At 36.8% G+C, this 17,476-nt stretch overlaps 2 protein-coding genes across 2 annotated transcripts; both read right to left on the reverse strand.

Moving 5' to 3' along the window:
- Positions 1-47: 47 nt before the first annotated feature.
- coasy (CoA synthase) lies at positions 48-8,899 on the reverse strand. The gene is made up of 10 exons (XM_082184126.1): positions 8,731-8,899; positions 7,396-8,110; positions 5,379-5,593; positions 4,433-4,564; positions 2,955-3,144; positions 2,210-2,274; positions 2,027-2,111; positions 1,837-1,934; positions 321-467; positions 48-241 (listed from the first exon to the last, which is right to left on the reverse strand). The coding sequence occupies exons 2-10, from the start codon at positions 8,072-8,074 to the stop codon at positions 170-172; spliced, it is 1,683 nt and encodes a 560-aa protein (XP_082040252.1). The 5' UTR covers positions 8,075-8,110; positions 8,731-8,899; the 3' UTR covers positions 48-169.
- A 567-nt stretch (positions 8,900-9,466) lies between these two features.
- On the reverse strand, positions 9,467-16,988 carry naglu (N-acetylglucosaminidase, alpha). The gene is made up of 7 exons (XM_082184631.1): positions 16,455-16,988; positions 14,534-14,681; positions 14,294-14,440; positions 13,525-13,610; positions 12,606-12,862; positions 11,631-12,358; positions 9,467-11,009 (listed from the first exon to the last, which is right to left on the reverse strand). Exons 1-7 carry the CDS (start codon positions 16,865-16,867, stop codon positions 10,530-10,532), a joined length of 2,259 nt encoding a protein of 752 aa, XP_082040757.1. The 5' UTR covers positions 16,868-16,988; the 3' UTR covers positions 9,467-10,529.
- Positions 16,989-17,476: the final 488 nt, after the last annotated feature.

The following is a 17,476-nucleotide window of genomic DNA, read 5'->3' on the forward strand; positions in this document are numbered from 1 at the left end:
ACTGGCTCATTTGCTTAAGAAGAATGCAGGCTTTTGATGCAACAAGATAAATGATTAAAAGAACAGGTTTATGCTTCTGAAATGATCAACTAAGAAAAACTGTTAATATTTCACAAAATTCTGAAAGTGTTGATCTGGTTATGCTTTAACAGAGAAGTCTGTCAAGCACTCAGAGTGAAGATCTGGTTGTCTCTTGCCTCTTTTGAATCCGATGCTGTAAAAGATTCCAGGCTTTCAATACCTAGGGAGACACGCATGCATTATTGATCCGCTGCATGTTTTGAGGTTAATAAAGCACATCCATTGTGTTAGGCGTATACCTGTCTCTGAGTAACGTCAGGTTCCCACAGTGTGCACAGCACTACGTTAGCATGCTCTATCAGCTTAGCATTCGGCCACTGACTCTTCAGCCTCCTCAAGGCGTCTTCCTCCTTCACACCGTCACGCTGGACTATACGCTTCACTGCCTGAGACAGAGAGTGTTAACATCTAAAATCCCAATATTATTTCAATCATGACAACTCTCTGAATAGTTTTAGCATGTCACTGGTATTTGGTCCTGGTGGACTGTATGTGTATATATGTGTGTGTATATATATATGTGTGTGTATATATATATATATATATTTATATATATATATGTGTGTGTATATGAAGAGTTCAGATGCAAAAGCCTCTAAGTGCCATCTTAAATTTTCTTCTAGAATGATCATTTTTATCAAGCTCGTATATTTAAGTAATTTCACTTAAATGACAATTAATAGGTAATTTGCATTGCCATTTAAGTGAAATTATTGAACTTAAATATACGAGCTTGATAAAAATGATCATTCTAGAAGAAAATTTCAGATGGCACTTAAGAGGCTTTTGCATCTGAACTCTTCATTCATATATATATATATGTGTGTGTGTGTGTGTGTATATATATATATATATATATATATATATATGTGTGTGTATATATATATATATATATATATATGATGTGTGTGTATATATATGTGATGTGTGTGAGTATATATATATATATATATATATATATATGTGTGCGAGTATATATATATATATATATATATATATGTGTGTGTGTGAGTATATATATATATATATATATATATATATATATGTGTGTGTGTGTGTGTGTGTGTGTGTATATATATATATATTATATACACACACACACATACATATTCACACACAGTGGGATGCAAAAGTCTGTGATATTTAGCAAAAATAACTTTTTCTTTACAAATTATATTATCAGCATAAAATGTACAAAGAGTCACGTGATCAATGCCACTAGCACTTACAGTACCGTTAAATTTTTTTTTTTTGGCCATAAATTAATACTTTTATTGAGCAAGGATGCATTAAATTGATTAAATGGACATTTTTAGTTATACAAAAATTTAATTTCAAATAAATGCTGTACTTTTGAACTATGTCCATAAAAGAATACTGAAAAAAATGTATCACAATTTACATGTACAACTTTTTCAACACAAGTGATTTCAAATGATAAATGTTTCTTGAGCAGCAAATCAGCATATTATTATGATTTGTGAAGGATCATGTGACACTGAAGACTGGAGTAATGATGCTGAAAATTCATATTACAATGGAAAACAGTTTTTTGAATTGTACAAATATTTTACAATATTACTGATTATTTTAATATTTCAGGTTGTTCGCATGCTTCTTTGTTTAACATTTTTCAAAACGTGTTTTTTCCTGGTGTAAAACTGATTTTGAATCTCAGAAAGTGGTCTCAGTCTTTTCAACCTTACAATATTTAAAAATAAAATAATCGGTGTGGCTATATAAACATTGTGGTACCTCTTCCTCTGGGATGGTGGCCACCCAAACCTCATGCACCAAATATGTCCATCCCGCCTCGAGCAACACAGCCGCATCCACCACGCAAACACGCTTACCTGAAACCAGGAACAGAGAGAATGAATCACACTCACCCAGAAAAGATGTACAATTTAAAACAGAACAATGGATGAGAGATGAAATGCTTCACCCTGTTCTTTTGCTTGTTTAATTCTTTTCTTCACCAGCAGAGCAATCTCAGGCCACACAATATCTGTCAGAGCTTTCAGACGCTCCTGGAAAACACATACAGAAACATGCACACAAACACAATATGAACAGGACGAAAACTACGTGTTCTGAATTCAGTTATATTAATCAGCGGTTAACTTACCTGGTTACCAAATACCTTTCCCCCCAGTACTCGTCTGTTAATGGTCTTATCCTCATTAACAGTATCTGACGGCAAAGAGAAACAAAACATCGATTAACTGACATTTTTCACGTTTTCTGTGGGGGAAAATCTGCAGAAGGCCAATACAAACTGAGATTCATCACACTATAAACCCCAATATGTTCGCATTAGTCATTTTTTTACTATATCAAATTATTTCCAAGTTAAACGAGTAGAACTTCACATTTTGATTTTGTATTACACAAACATGTTAAATGCAATTTAATTGAAACACTGATCAAACTCATACAATTTGATTGCATAAGCATACTATTAACTCAAACATTTTACGGTACAAAATGTCCCCAATTAAAGTTCAGTTGCTGCCTTATATTTTAAGTATAAAATTGGCTGTACAAGTAATTTCAACTCTTTTTGTTTTAATTGCCAAGTTAAATCTTGTATGACTTAGAAAATGATGTTGAAATTATTTCAATGAGTTAAAGTAATGGGAAAACATATGTTGCTATGACTTACTCATTATATATCTTTTTTTTACAGTGTTATTCTCCTTATACAGTCTGACGCAAAGCATGCTGGGAACTTGAAATCTACTGCAACTCATTCAGCTTATTCAGCTGAGCTCACGTTACCTTTTTTTCCTATAAGTACAATGAACATTCAGTAATATATGAGTGAAGTGAACTCATTTCTTTTAGGTAATTTCGAGGTCTCCTCTCCCTACCTGGACCGAACTCCTGGATGACCTTCTGATAGGCAGATGTTCCCGGCAGGTACACCTCATGACCGAGCTGATCGCAGTCGATCCGCGCGGCACCGAGACCCTCCAGTCTGAGTGCTATTGAGCTCTTGCCCGACCCGCTGCCGCCCGTCAGACCAATCACATACGGGTCCAGAGACAGATCCGGCTGCGGCTGCAAACACAAGAACAGGAAATCAAACCAAGATCTACAAGAACTATGTGGATAGAATCAAAGTAATAAACAATTCATTGAATCTTTTTTGAAACCAGACCAAGAATTAAAAATGTTGACGCTAAGTTAAATGCTAAAATATATGACATCACATATGATCAAATTATCATTTTTTATAATATTTTAAATGTCACATGACAAAAAATTACAAAAATATTAATACGTCTACACTTTAGTTATCTAAAGGAACCCATTTAGTTTTTGAAATATTTAATTTGATCTTTAAAAAAGGTTACATGAATAATTGCTCATTACAACATAAGCATACATATGAACATATGTACACTATCGTTGAAAGGTTTGGGGTTAGGAATTTTTTAAAGAAATGTATCCTTTTATTCAGCAAGGATGCATTAAATAGATCAAAAGTCAAGTGAGAGTAAAGACATTTATAATATTAGAAAAAGATTTCTATTTCAAATAAACGCTGTTCTTTTGTTCAACACTGACAATAATAATAATCAGAAATGTTCCTTGAGCAGCAAATCATCATATTAGAATGATTTCTGAAGGATCATGTGACACTGAAGACTGGAGTAATGATGCTAAAAAATTCAGCTTTGATCACAGGAATAAATTACATTTTAAAATACAAATAATATTCTAAATTGTAATAATATTACTATATTTCTGTATTTTTGATCAAATAAATGCAGTGAGCATTTGAAAACATTTTAATTTCTCCGACCCAAAACATTTAAACTTTAGAGTATATGAGTAAATACATAATCTCAAAAGGGAAGGCAAAATAAAAAGCAGTGGCAGCTGAGCCAAATCAGTTATCACATGATCAACAAGATCCACATGACTGAATATCCTTCATTAAATTACACCAGCAGTCACACTGCCATGACTCGTCTTTAAATTAATGAGGAGACAGAATAAGGTCTGTCACTCTTTCTGCTAAACAAGCTTTATGTCCATAATCCTGGACTTAAAAAAACATCTCAGGGACACGAAACCACCTGATAGGTCTCCTATGTAACCATTCATCCTGATGAGGAACACACTATATTCACTAACTCCTCATGCACACACACCTTTTCCAATAATACATGCTATAGATAAAATATACCAGTTTCAAAGGATGCATAAATATGACAGTTATTGACTAATAATGAATGATAGATGGATGTACAGATAAAGAACATTATGTGAATGTGGAATTTTTTAAGTACTAGTGAATATGAATGAATGAAGTATTAACGAGTGACTGGGATGTTCATACAGATGGAGGTTTGAGCAGCGTTCCCAGCAATCGTGTTCTCAGGCTGGAAGAACTGATCTTCTCCTCCTCGATGTCAGCGTGATGGGCGTCTTTCAACAGCTGGATCTCATACAGAACCAGTTCGGCCAATCCCTGCACAGACACCAACACTGTAAATAAATAAATGACCAAAAGCAGACAACAGCAAAGTCCAAACGCACTGTGGTCCACATAGTAAGTTCAAAGATCACAAACGTCTAGTTTATGACTTACTGAGGATTCAACATGTGAGTGGTGACAACAAATGCACATCAAACTTCCAGAGCAAAATACTTTGATTTATAAACATTATAATGTATAAACTTAAGTTCTTAATATTATATAAAACACTATTGTACAAAAGTTTGGGGTCTGTAAGATTTTTTTTTAAGTTTTTGAAAGCTTCTGCTCACCAAGGCTGCATTTATTTGAACAAAAATACAATAAAAATTGTGAAATATTGTTACGATTTGAAATAATTGTTTTCTATTTGAATATATTTTAAAATGTAATTTATTCCTGGGATTAAAGCTGAATTTTCAGCATCATTACTCCAGTCTTCAGTGTCACATGATCCTTCAGAAATCATCCTAATATGCCGATTTGCTTCTCAAGAAGTTCTTTGAGATTCTTTGATAAATAAAGTGGAATTTATTGGAAATAGAAATCGTTTATAACATTATAAATGGGTTTACTGTCAATTTAGATTGTATTATTTTCCTTCATAAAAAAATTTAATAAATCAAACTAACCCCAAACTTTTGAACCATAGCGTATATTTGTTTTATTATCTAAATAACATAATGGAATTAATATATTTTTAAGTGTCCAAAATACATTTGAGCTACTGTATGTCACGATTGTGGTTTTCTGGTATAACGACAAAATATTTTTTTTATAGGCATCAGAAAACAACCAACGTTCTCACATTTTCCACACGCTTCCTGTTGACAGCTTCACCCCCTTTCCTCGTCTCCTCGCTGACCACAATGCACTGCAGCTCAGGGTCGGTTATAGAGGGGCCAAAGGGGTCCGAGAGAGGAACGATTTCATACTTGAGCGATGGTTTGACGTCGTTCAAAAAGTCCTGGAGCTTCTGCACGCGCTGATCGTATGGCTCTATCAACTCCTTCAAGACCTTATCTACACATTAGAGTCAGAAAATAAGAATAAATATACAAGATTAGACAGTTTTTTTGTGTGGTTCAAACTGTTTCGCCACAGTTCCAAGTGGTTTATCAGTTGATAACAATGGTGGCAAAACGTCTCGAACACTAGTCAAGTCAAGTCACATTTATTTATACACACTCCTGGGCAAAGAAAAAAGAAAAAAAAGTGACAAGTCAAAAATGGCTAAATATTTTGTGGTCTTTTAAGGGTTTAAACCATTTTAATCACAAATCACAGGTCAGGAAATTAGCAAGAATTGCACAAATACTGTAGATAAAGTAACCAAACACAGAAAAGTCTTTAGCCATATTCTGCCAAAAAAAAATTCTGAGAGAGCAATGACTTTTTAATTAGTGCATTTGCTTAAATTTGGCTAATTTCCTGACCAATCATTTGTGGTTAAGACAATTAAAAGCTTTTTTGGGCTTGGCTCAGAAGTACACAATACAGATTCAGTTTCAAAGCAGCTTCACAGTCATAAACAGGGAAATTACAGAATCAATGATGCAAACCATCAAATATGGGACAAATTCTGCAGTAAAGCAGTTCTAAATAGACAAGAGTGTCATTCAGATAAAGTCAGTTCAGTGTTTATTCAGTTCAGTTCAATAACTGTGTAAAGTTCATCAATTATGAAATTGTTCAATTTAGCGGCACACCTAAAGTCCCACCGAAGTGCCTTGAAATGCGCAGCATTGTTCAATGTGTTGACGTAATTTCCACTGAAATAGGAAGACAGGGCGGGACATATCAAACAGCTCCTCCCCTTTTGTTAAGTAACCAATAGCGTTTCGTTTATATCACAGCTCGGCCAGAGCCGTTGAGTTTCCTCCTAATCTCTATCTGTGTTTCCTCCTAATCTCTATCCGTTTCTCCTCCTAATCTCTTCCAAATTGCTTTAAAATACAGCATTCTGAGTAGAATTCAAATGATTTTCTTGGGAGGTTTTTGTCTGCGCCAACTTGATCATATGATCCGCTCTGTGATGTCGTGTCTCTGGACCGTTCGCGTGACACTAACGTGAAACCAGACTTCATTCGCCCCAGTAGGAAGTATATTTACACTGTCTGAATCGTTCCCTATCCCCTATATAGTGCACTATGTGCTACTCACCATGTAGAAAATAGTAAATGCGTGAACAAGTGGCTGATTTCAGCCGCATCTTCATCGGGTATTTATAATGTAGGGGGGCGGAGCTTCAGATTCAAGAGAGCGTTTGACTGGACAGAAAAGCTGATGAGAAGCTGAAGTGCAGAGTGATGTCATCAAAATCATTGATCCATATTGACAGAAGAGAGACTAAGTTTTGAATGCTTATAAATCCAAATTTAGTCATTGTTTTGGAGCACACTAGATTATAGCAGTATAACAGTAAGGCTAACATATTCATACTAAAAGCCAAAAACTTCAATTTTGGTTTCATGGGGACTTTAAAAATAAAGGTTCCAAAAAGTTTTTTTTTTCTTCACAGAAATGCCTTAAAGAACCATTTTTGGTTCCCCAAAGAACCTTTCAGTGAACAGTTCTTAAAAGAATTTTTTTTTTTCTAAGTGTAACAACATTTTAATAATATAAACAACCTTTTTCCACTATAAAGACATTTTAGTACAATGGAAAGGTTCTATGGATGTTAAAAGTTCTTCATGGAACCATCAATGCTAATACAGAACCTTTATAACAGTGTATAAGCAGCTCTACAGAACACAGTAGACATTTTATTAGACTAGTTATTCATCCAACAACCTTGCAAAGCTTTCTAGAGGGTCTCCACTTACTTTTTAGTAGTTCCTGGTCACACACACCAATGACGAAGCGTCTGTTGGCCAGCAGACAGGAAATATTCAGCAGGGTCTTGTGGGCGCCATGTAGACGGTCAAAAGTGCCTCCAACAACCACATCACTGAACGTCTCTAAGGGGTTTAATTGTGCACCTCTTCCTCCTCTATCATCATCTTCCTCACCGCTAACCTCTTTTAGTCGCGGGTACAGAAGCACAGATGAGAGACTCGAGGTGCAGACGTAGCAGTGACCTGCGTACTTCTGCAAGCACTGGGTGACCAGCGAGGACTGGCCTGAATCCTGGATGGGGAAGTCTGTCAGCACTACCTCTGGCGAGTGGGACAGCGTCTGTGGGGTGGGAAACGGGCCGTTGTTTCCGCTCAGTGGTGCCAGTTGGCCACGGACATTAGTGAGCAGGACCCTGACGTCAAGGTGTGCGCAAATGTCAGCTGCGTTGCTGTAAAGGCGGGAGATGAGAGTGCAAAGATCACCTAAGGGCGGGATGTAGACTGGCCGCACCTGCCCACCTGTGCCCAGGTTCAGGCCGGGGTGAAGATGGACATAAAGCGTGCGCTCAACCACCTGGGCGGCAGACGTGAGTACAGGCGCTATGCGGAGAGGAAGAACGTGTAGTGGAGACGTAAGGACCAGGATACCGGTGCTGAACATGGACATGATTGACAGCTGATGGTGACTTTCTGGTCTGAGATGCTGGAAGATATAATACAGATATAACACATTTCACAGAGATCATGGACAACTGCTTTATGCAGTTCTATAGATACATTTGAAAATGCATATTTTACATACTCACTTTGCAACTAATAAATACCACAAATAAATAAATGATTATGTAGTTATGTTTTTATCTATTAAATGTTATCATCTTTTGTTTTTGCTTACAACTGTTCATTGTCTATGTATTAATGTACTACTATTGTAAAGCGCATTTATTCTCTGAAAAGGCGCTATAGAAATTAAAAATAAAATAGAATCGTGCAATTTTAAATGAATTCAATCAAACATGATTAAAAAAATTACCATAATAATTAGAATAGAATAGAAATATTGCTCTTAGTCTTGGATCATTTGATAAAATTCAATAAAGAAATTACTAATATTAAGAACAAAATAGTGGAAATTTCATACACATACGTAAATACCTTCAATAACTAATTTACTGAATCGTTTATTAATTTAAAGCAACAGACATTGAAAAATTGCTGAGCTCTTACACTTCCTATCGATGAATTATTCCAGGTTAGTGCAAAAACAACACAGCTGATCCGGAAAAACACACAGTAACACCAGACTACTTCAGCAAAACATACCTTGAATATTCTGCCGATTAGGGAGTTGAGAAATGCTAAATGCGGAATAATATTGCAGAAGACAACTGTCTAATATCAGCCTTCGTCATAATGACCATGTAAAACACTAATGTTTTGCTCAGGAGAGCGAACTCATGTCCAGTTGACCTAGACGGCCATGTGCTGGAATACTGACTGCTGATTGGCTACCAGAGAGAGTTCCTGCCCTAATGAATCATGGGAAATGTAGTTTATAAAGGTTTTCAATTCCCTCAATGCTTACGAACTAATTTGTCACCAAATATGAACATTTCTCTTCTTGTCATTTCAAATTATTTAAGACAAATTATTATTTTTTATCAGCATAAAATGTTATTTCTGAAATAATCCCACTTTTCAGATCAAGTTCTAGTGAGGAAATTATTCAGAAATTCATAGAAATATTTTCACACTTCACCTTAACAGGGCTAGAAACACAATGGCCTGGTTTCACAGACAGGTCTTAGATTATGACAGAATTAGGCCTGAGTTCAAATAGGACATTTGAGTAGCTTTTATAAACGTGCCTTAGAAAAATAACAAGTTGCTTGCGATTAAAACAGCTCAAGCATCCATTTTACTCTGGGACTAGGCGTAAAAAATGGAACTTTCTTGAGTCCTACAGAAATGAGAGAACAACTTCAATACCAACAACAATAATATAATAATAACTACTTCATTGGAGGGCCTTTGACTGTACTTATGACAGACCACTAAAAAGTATTAAAAGTACAGATTTTATTTGACAAAAATACAAAAATACCTTTTTAATTCAGAAGTTTCTAATGTGCAAGGTCTTAGTGACTATCTGTCTGTGCAGATTAACAAAAAAAAAAAAAAAAAAAAATACAATTGTAGACTGTAAAAAAAAAAAAAATCTAAACAATGTCCACAACCAATTTTTTTTTTTTTTACTCAATATGAATATTGTAATAAACTTCCAATGTTTCCCAGGCTCCTTTCAAAGATATTTGTGCATCCATTTTATAATGTCAGCCAACTTCTGTAGCAGTATTTTGTCTGGCAGATCCAGACAGGAGGAATGACCCAGTTTCTTTTAATATAACAAAGCAGCGACAACAATGCATATAACCATGTATTGTCTATGATATTTTTTTCCCCATTTCACAAAAATTTGTAGGGGTGACAAAATAGATTAAGTACATACAGTATATTTGACATACATAAAAAACCTGAAATGTCATCAGAAACCTGAAACAAATGCACAACATTTTTCTGTACTAGCACAGTGTTAAGACTAAGGCCAGAAACAACACGCAAATACAGATACAAATCCTTGGCCAACTCATTGCAAGAATATTGACAACAGTACTCAAGGGCAGATAGATGAGGATTGTTCTTCTTGCCATTGCTAATGCTCACTGAGAATGCAAAGTGTACTTGCATTGCATTAAGAAGGTTGTGCAAAACTGAGCTTACTAGATTGCATACTTGGACATCATTTGTTTCAGGCCTGAAAAATTCAACAATTAAAATGGTTGCTGTGCTGCTGACATTCTCAGTGGCACCGTGCTTTTGCAAAAACACATTCATAATGCAATAATCCTCAGTATCTGATATATAAAGCAATCAGGAGTTTCTACAAAACTTCTTAGAATGTCATGTTAGTCTCTCATAATAGTTTAGGCATCATTTTAAAAGAAAAGTAAAAAGATAAATAAAATGCAAGCTGGTGTTTTGACCATTGTTGGCCACCATATCAGTTTGATACCTAAATGTTTTATGGTGGATTTCTGTGGATCAAACTCATCAAGTTCTCTTTATTTTAGGCTTTTCAGTGCATAAGGGTAGTATTTGAGGAAGATCCGTCGTGCAATGTCATATGTGTTGCCTAGTGGTTTGGATGGATATTTCCTCTGGTTGTAGACGAACCCTTTCTCAACCTGGAACACGGCCTGGTTGAACACGTCCTGTTTGAAGGGTCTTCCTCTGTCCAGACACTCCACTAGCGTATTAACAAACAAGCCCCAGCGCTGTAAATAATAGTCTTCCACTAGACCACCCCACTCCTTGCTGGCGTAGTCCTGGATTTCCCCATCGGGTCCCCATAGGGTGATCTGATTTCGTGCGTTTATATCATACAGCTGTGCCTCGTGCTCGTCCACACCCTGAGACTGAGCCTGCTCAAGCCACACTCCCAAAAGGAAGTGTTCGTTGCTGGAAAGGAGGCGGTCCAGTTCAGGTAAGAGATCGTAGACAAGCACACCACCAGCGGTCAGGAGGTCAGGAAGCTTTTGGGCCTGAGAATCGAACAAAGAAAATAATACCTCAAAGATGTCATTTTGTACACACTACTTGGCTTTCACAATGGCAGTGTAAGTTTGAAACAGAGCACGTTTCACATGGAAAATTGGTAATGTGAAAGCAGAATGTGTATAAAAGCCTAAATTCAAGCATTCATCATATAAGCGATCGAGTCTCTTCAGAAAATTTGGACTAAACCGTTCAATTCAAATTTGGTCAAGGAAGCTCAGGCATGTTCGCTTGACTTGAAGGAACCAATGAGGTTCATTCTCGTGTTACGCAGCACGTTTGAGCTTCAGCAAGAACCGATGAGGTTCAATCTTGTGTTACGCATCATGTTTGAGCTTCAGCAGGAACCAATGAGGTTCATTCTCGTGTTACGCATCACGTTTGAGCTTTGAGCAAGTACAGTTGAGCTTCTGTTTATGTTCGCTGATCAATGATTATTGTGCGATATATACGATTAAATGACACGACATGAGGGTTGAGTAATTAATGACACATGACAAAATTAAAATTTTTGGGGGAACTATCCCTTTAAATTTTCAACTTGTAATCTAGTAGGACTGGTTTGCTAGTTCATCAGTATCAACCATAACCATTACGTTTGTGTTTACCTGGAAAGCATTCCGTATTTCCTTGTAGAATTCAGTCGTAAGAAGCTGAAGAGCTTGTCGCGTCACGTCCACAAGATCATACCGGAAGGTTTCCAGAGTGACTAACCCTGGTGATGCCTCGAACAGAAGCTTCCATGCCTTGTAGAAGTCAGCCGGTTTATACCAAATGTCTGTTTGCATGTGCAGGGACGGCCGATGTACCAAAGGACTCCGGTTGTGGTTCTTGTATTTTGGAAGAGTGCAGTTGTAGACGCTATGAAACAAGAGTTGCCAGGCCACTGTCAGGTTCTCATCCATGGTACCGTAGCGCCGCAAGGCGTACAGTGATACCCACTTGGAAAGGTTGACAGGTTCTTTGCGCCAGGCCAGCTCAGTCATGAGTTCGTAAACAACTGGATTCTGTTCGATGCCTTCGGGAGTCAAACCCAAACCCACTAGGGTTGAATTCGGGAAGCGGATGGCATTGAAGGGGCCGGAGTTAATGCTCTCCACCGTTCCAAACAGACCGCTATTCCCTCCAAAATTGTGAAGCATGCACCAGATAAACGGCTGGCCGTAGAAGGAGTTTGTGGAAGAGTAGACAGGCATGGATTCAGCAAAGAGATCCAGGACAATCATGCGCCCCAGGGGGACGCCGTGTAACAAAGCCTTGACCTGGTCTGGTTTCCAGAACGAAGGGTCACTGATAAATAGCCAGCCCTGCATCAGCCAAATTGCTTGGGGGTCCACTGCCAGAAAGAGAGAGAGTAAATAGGAGAGAATAAGTAATCAACGCATCTGTGTAAGCAGTTGTGAGGGCGCCATGACTCAACCCATCATGGGGTTGGGAACTCCAACTGTGCCTTAGAAAAGAAACGGGTCAATTGTGGGTTTTAAAACTAGAGCAAATGCAATCTGATGTGCCAACATCTAGGACAATACCACTTCCATACAAACTCTTGTTGGTGCAAAACGGAGTAACAATGGCATAGTTACCTGAAGTCATAGTGCTGAAAACGGCACGGCTTATAGACGCCAGGTAAGTTGGGTCTGAGGAGGCTGGGACCATCTCATTAAAGGTGTCTGTGTTGTAAATGTGGTCTGTTCCAAACTCCTTAATGACCTGGGTCAAAAAGAGCGCTCCTATCCGCTGGAAGAGCGGGTCGCGTGGGTCCAGGACGAAGGCGCAGGAGTAGGTACAGTTAAAATGGCTCCAGGGGCTCAGCTTGGTCACGTTTGCTTGGGGAAACAACCTAGGGGACATTGCTAAATGTGATTATTTCACTATCACACTATCTTCACATATCTGGTAAACAGAAGAAAACAAGTTATATGTTCTTTAGTGGTTTTATTGCACTGATCATATCCAAATAAATAATTATACAGAATATATTTTTTTTTTAACGCCATGTTAGCGACAAGGCTATTTTCATGGTAAATAACAGAAATCATACAATTAACAAAAAGCTATACAAGACATTTAATACAAGACAAAACTTGTAAAATACACTGAGGTGAAACTTTTTAAATACATCAGTTAAACATATATCTGAATATTTTTTTTTAATATATACATTAAAAACAGGGCAGTCCAGGAAAATATATTTAACAGTCATTGGAGTTTGACAAGAAAGCATGCTGCTGCCTCTTTGCCTTTCACTTAATAACCTTGTGTGAATCTCGATTGACCGGCACCTAGTAAAAACAACTTTCATATTTTGATTTTAAATTACTAAAAAAGTAATTATTATACTATGATTTATTTAATGTAACTTATTTTCATTATCCAAAGAAATATCTTACACAAGATTTAGGAAATCGAACAGTCGTAAAAATGTACTCAACAACAACCAAAAACAGATCTGAAATCTGCACTCCTGAAAAATGTGAGAAAGACATATTTGAGGAATATTACCTGGTAATACCTTCAGGTACTATTCCTGAAAAAGCAGGCAATACAGGCATCATCCCAAAAGATCTCATACGGTCCAAGATTTTAAACTGCAGGAATAAAAGGTACAATATTTAAAAGATTTTTAATAACAACATTTTAATGCATGACTACGTGCAACTAGATTTTTACATTTTCTGGTGGTGCTTGCCTATGCAAAAGTTTTCATAATGCAACAGTGTTCTGGGTCCTTGGAATGTTTTTAGTAACTTGATAAAGCTTGTTGTATGATTGCTACCCACAAGCCTCTATGACTGCCTCTAGATGTGCCTTAGATATTCTGGATTCTGGTCTAATCTGGCCTCTTAATATCAGTGGAGTAAAGTATTTGAGTAAATGTAATTAGTTACTATACTTAAGTATCTTTATGGTTACTTTGTAGTTTTATTGAATATCAAAGATATTAGCAACTTTGACTCTCTACTTGACTACATTTTTGAATAAGTATCTGCACTCTTTACTCCAATACATTTGTATGGAAGCTTGATTTCACCACAGAACAAAACATTTTAAAAGATAATTGCGACTTTTTTTATCTCACAATTGTGTTTACATCTTGCTATTCTGACTTTATTTCTCAGAATTGCAAGATATAAAGTCAGAATTGCGAGAAAAAAGTAACAATTGCGAGTTTATATCTCGCAACTGCTATGTTCAAGCTTATTCCTAAATAGAAAATAATAAAAAAATAAATCCTGAAAAATAATGCCACATTTTTTTATCTGCTCAGTACCTGCAGGTAGAGCTGTTTGACATGCCAAGACTGAGGAAGTGGTCCTCCCCACTGAAACAGGTTTCCCATGCGGTTCCACGCTAGGAAAGCTGGACCTGTGAAGAAGCGATCCATCTCAGTCTGGTTCAGACCGAGAGACAGATAAACCTACAGCACATCAGGAAAAGAAAACAGGCAAATCTAAAACACAATACTCTGAAAAATATACATTTATAAAACTGAATTCACAAATACTCTCACCTCTTGCCATAGCACCTCCTGTCCAGTGAATGCCAGTGGAAGATTTATGCCATTCAGTGCCATCCAATCAATCTCCCTTTGCCACCTCGGCCAGTCCCACCACACGGAGGAGTAACTCTGGGTACACACGTTCTGATAGTACCTGAACCTTCAGTTACACAAACACTACAATAGATGAATTTGCTGAAATAGGTTTGCTGGCACAGCTCAATGATGGTTATCTCCTACTTGTGACTATTTACTGTTTTGGAGCTGTAAGGAACATGACCTCATTCATAATGTCATATTCACATTGTGTGGAAATCACTGTTCGCCGGCGTCTCTGAGAGTGACATAGTACAGGCCAGCTCATGCAGAACTAATAAGACAAACACACAATCTGACAACAAAAAAGGTCCGGCTACAACAAAACATCCGCGTGGACAATAGTGGAGAGAATCAACAATGCTGCTTTTTTTTTTCAATGGCCTGCAAATCTCTCTCACACACACACACACACACACACACACACACACACACACACACACACACACACACACACACACACACACACACACACACACACACACACACACACACACACACACACACACACACACACACACACACACACACACACACACACACACACACACACACTGGGGCTGTCCTGATTGGATCTGCATGAGAAAATGTAGAAGAACGAAACAAAAACAACTGCTTATTGAATGACAAGATGCCTGCAGAAACATGCAAAAAACAAAACGAACAAAGACACATAGACAGTCTTGCCTAGACAGCTAATAGCGTGTGCATTAGTCCATAAAATTATGGTTTAGTTGCACAAATCTGAACTATATTACATTACATTAAACATTAAATAGTCCAGCTTAATCACATTGAGAAAACGAGTGATAGTTACTAGTATTTTGTTTAATATCTGTGCTACAACAGACATTAAATGTCAGTCCTTTTGCAATTATTTTATAGAAATATACAGTATATCAATTGTGCTTGACCAATATGGATTTTTCAATATCTGATAATATATATATTTTTTTTTTACACAATATTTAAAATGAAAACATTTTGCACAAAATTCACAAAAATGATGAGAAAATACAGCCAGTTTATTTTGAACTGGCATAAAGAGGAATATGTTAATCGATATGATAATATCAAAATTGGCAAATGTCACTAATATCTAATTTTTGTTTTAGTCCAAGTATGGAAGGTTGCAAGAAAAGAGGAGAAAAGTGAACGTGAAAGTCAATTTGGATTGGGATTGATGTTTAATATAGGCTGCCCCATTGGCATAAAGAGGTATGTTAATCGATATAATAATATTAAAATGAGCAAATATCACTAATATCTAATTTTTGTTTATCAAAATATCTGGAATAGTTGGAACAGGTATGAGCTTCAGTCCCTATAGGAATAAGAAATTTGCTGAACATATATCAGATTTAAGAAATAAAATGCATGCATATGATAAAAGTGACAAATTATAAATATGTAAATGCTATGAGCGCTTCATAGGAACATTTAGGTTTGAAACACTCTCCAGAGCTTCATTAACTTGAATTATCAAAAGTTATTAATCTATGATAGAAAAACTGGAGAGTGTTTACCAAGCGATTGTTCTCTTGTCAAACAATAAAATCACATAACAATAATCACCTCTAATGTGACATCATTTAGTTGCCCTGTAATGTCATTTATCTGTGGCATTTTTTTTTACATATGATGTCATGGATTGGGCAAATAATAATAATACATAAATAATAATAATAATAAATAAAAATAACATAAATCATTTTATACTCTGTGGAATGTGCTTTATATATATTTTGAAACTTTCTTTTTTACTTATGATTTATAGTCTCAATCTCGAATCACTTTTTTTCAAGCTATATGGAGAAGCTTTATTTAACATGTATACCTGTGCGGTGTTTTGATGCGCAGGACGCCGGTGAGAGGAGGCAGGGGTCGAGGGAGATTTAACTGATCTCCAGACCAGGACACATGACAGTTGCAGAAGTATTTCAGATAGTTGTATATCCCGGTGGCCACCGCGACCCCCGTGCTGCCCACTGCTACGATCTTGTTGTTTTTCGCGGATCGCAGCTCACACACGTCTACAGTTTCATTAGACAGAGTCCTGTTGACTGACACGATGAAATCCCGAGATCTGTTTCCCAGAAGTCTCCTGAGCAGGTCCACCACAGCTCTGGACTGAGCTTTATCGCTCGCCTTCGCTCTCAGATGCGCGAGAGTATGAAAGTCGCTGCAGACCGACTGCAACAATGTAACAAACACAAGCGCGAGCAATGCGCTGCGGTTACAATGTCTCATTTTGAGTTCTGTGACGTCAGTTGCATCGGTGCAACAGATGTAGGTTTTAAAACTTTACACTTTTCTACTATTGATTTCCTTCGCGTGAGCAGGAAGCAATGTGTGTCAATGGGGAGGCAGACGACCAATCACGAGACTGTCTCAATGGCCTCTGAGGAGCTTGAACCAATGAGAATTCCGGATTGAAAGAAAACGAGGAAACTCTGTTGTGTTCATCACATGATTCCATTCCATTGAATGTGTGAGATCCCTATAATGATATAAACAACTGATTTTATGAGGCTGTTTAACAGCATAAACATATAACGATGCTGTTTATCAGGAAGAAAATGATGAGGGAATAGAAAATTGTCAAAGAGTGGATGATTATTATTAAACTTGCCAGTTCAAATGGGCGGTGAAATGCACATATTTTATTACAATAAATCGAACAACTTCACAGAAAATAGTTATAAAGCCAAAGGCAACTGTGGCAAGGAAAATAAGGAAAATGGCCAGGTAGATAAGGAACTCTAATTGGCACATAATTAAATAAATGCTAAATAGACTAAATTGTGATAATAAAATCATGGTGTTCGATAATATTTCTTATGTATAGTAATAATTACA

This window comes from Leuciscus leuciscus (assembly GCF_965113295.1).
Source record: "Leuciscus leuciscus genome assembly, chromosome: 11".
NCBI classification, from domain to species: Eukaryota; Metazoa; Chordata; class Actinopteri; order Cypriniformes; family Leuciscidae; genus Leuciscus; species Leuciscus leuciscus.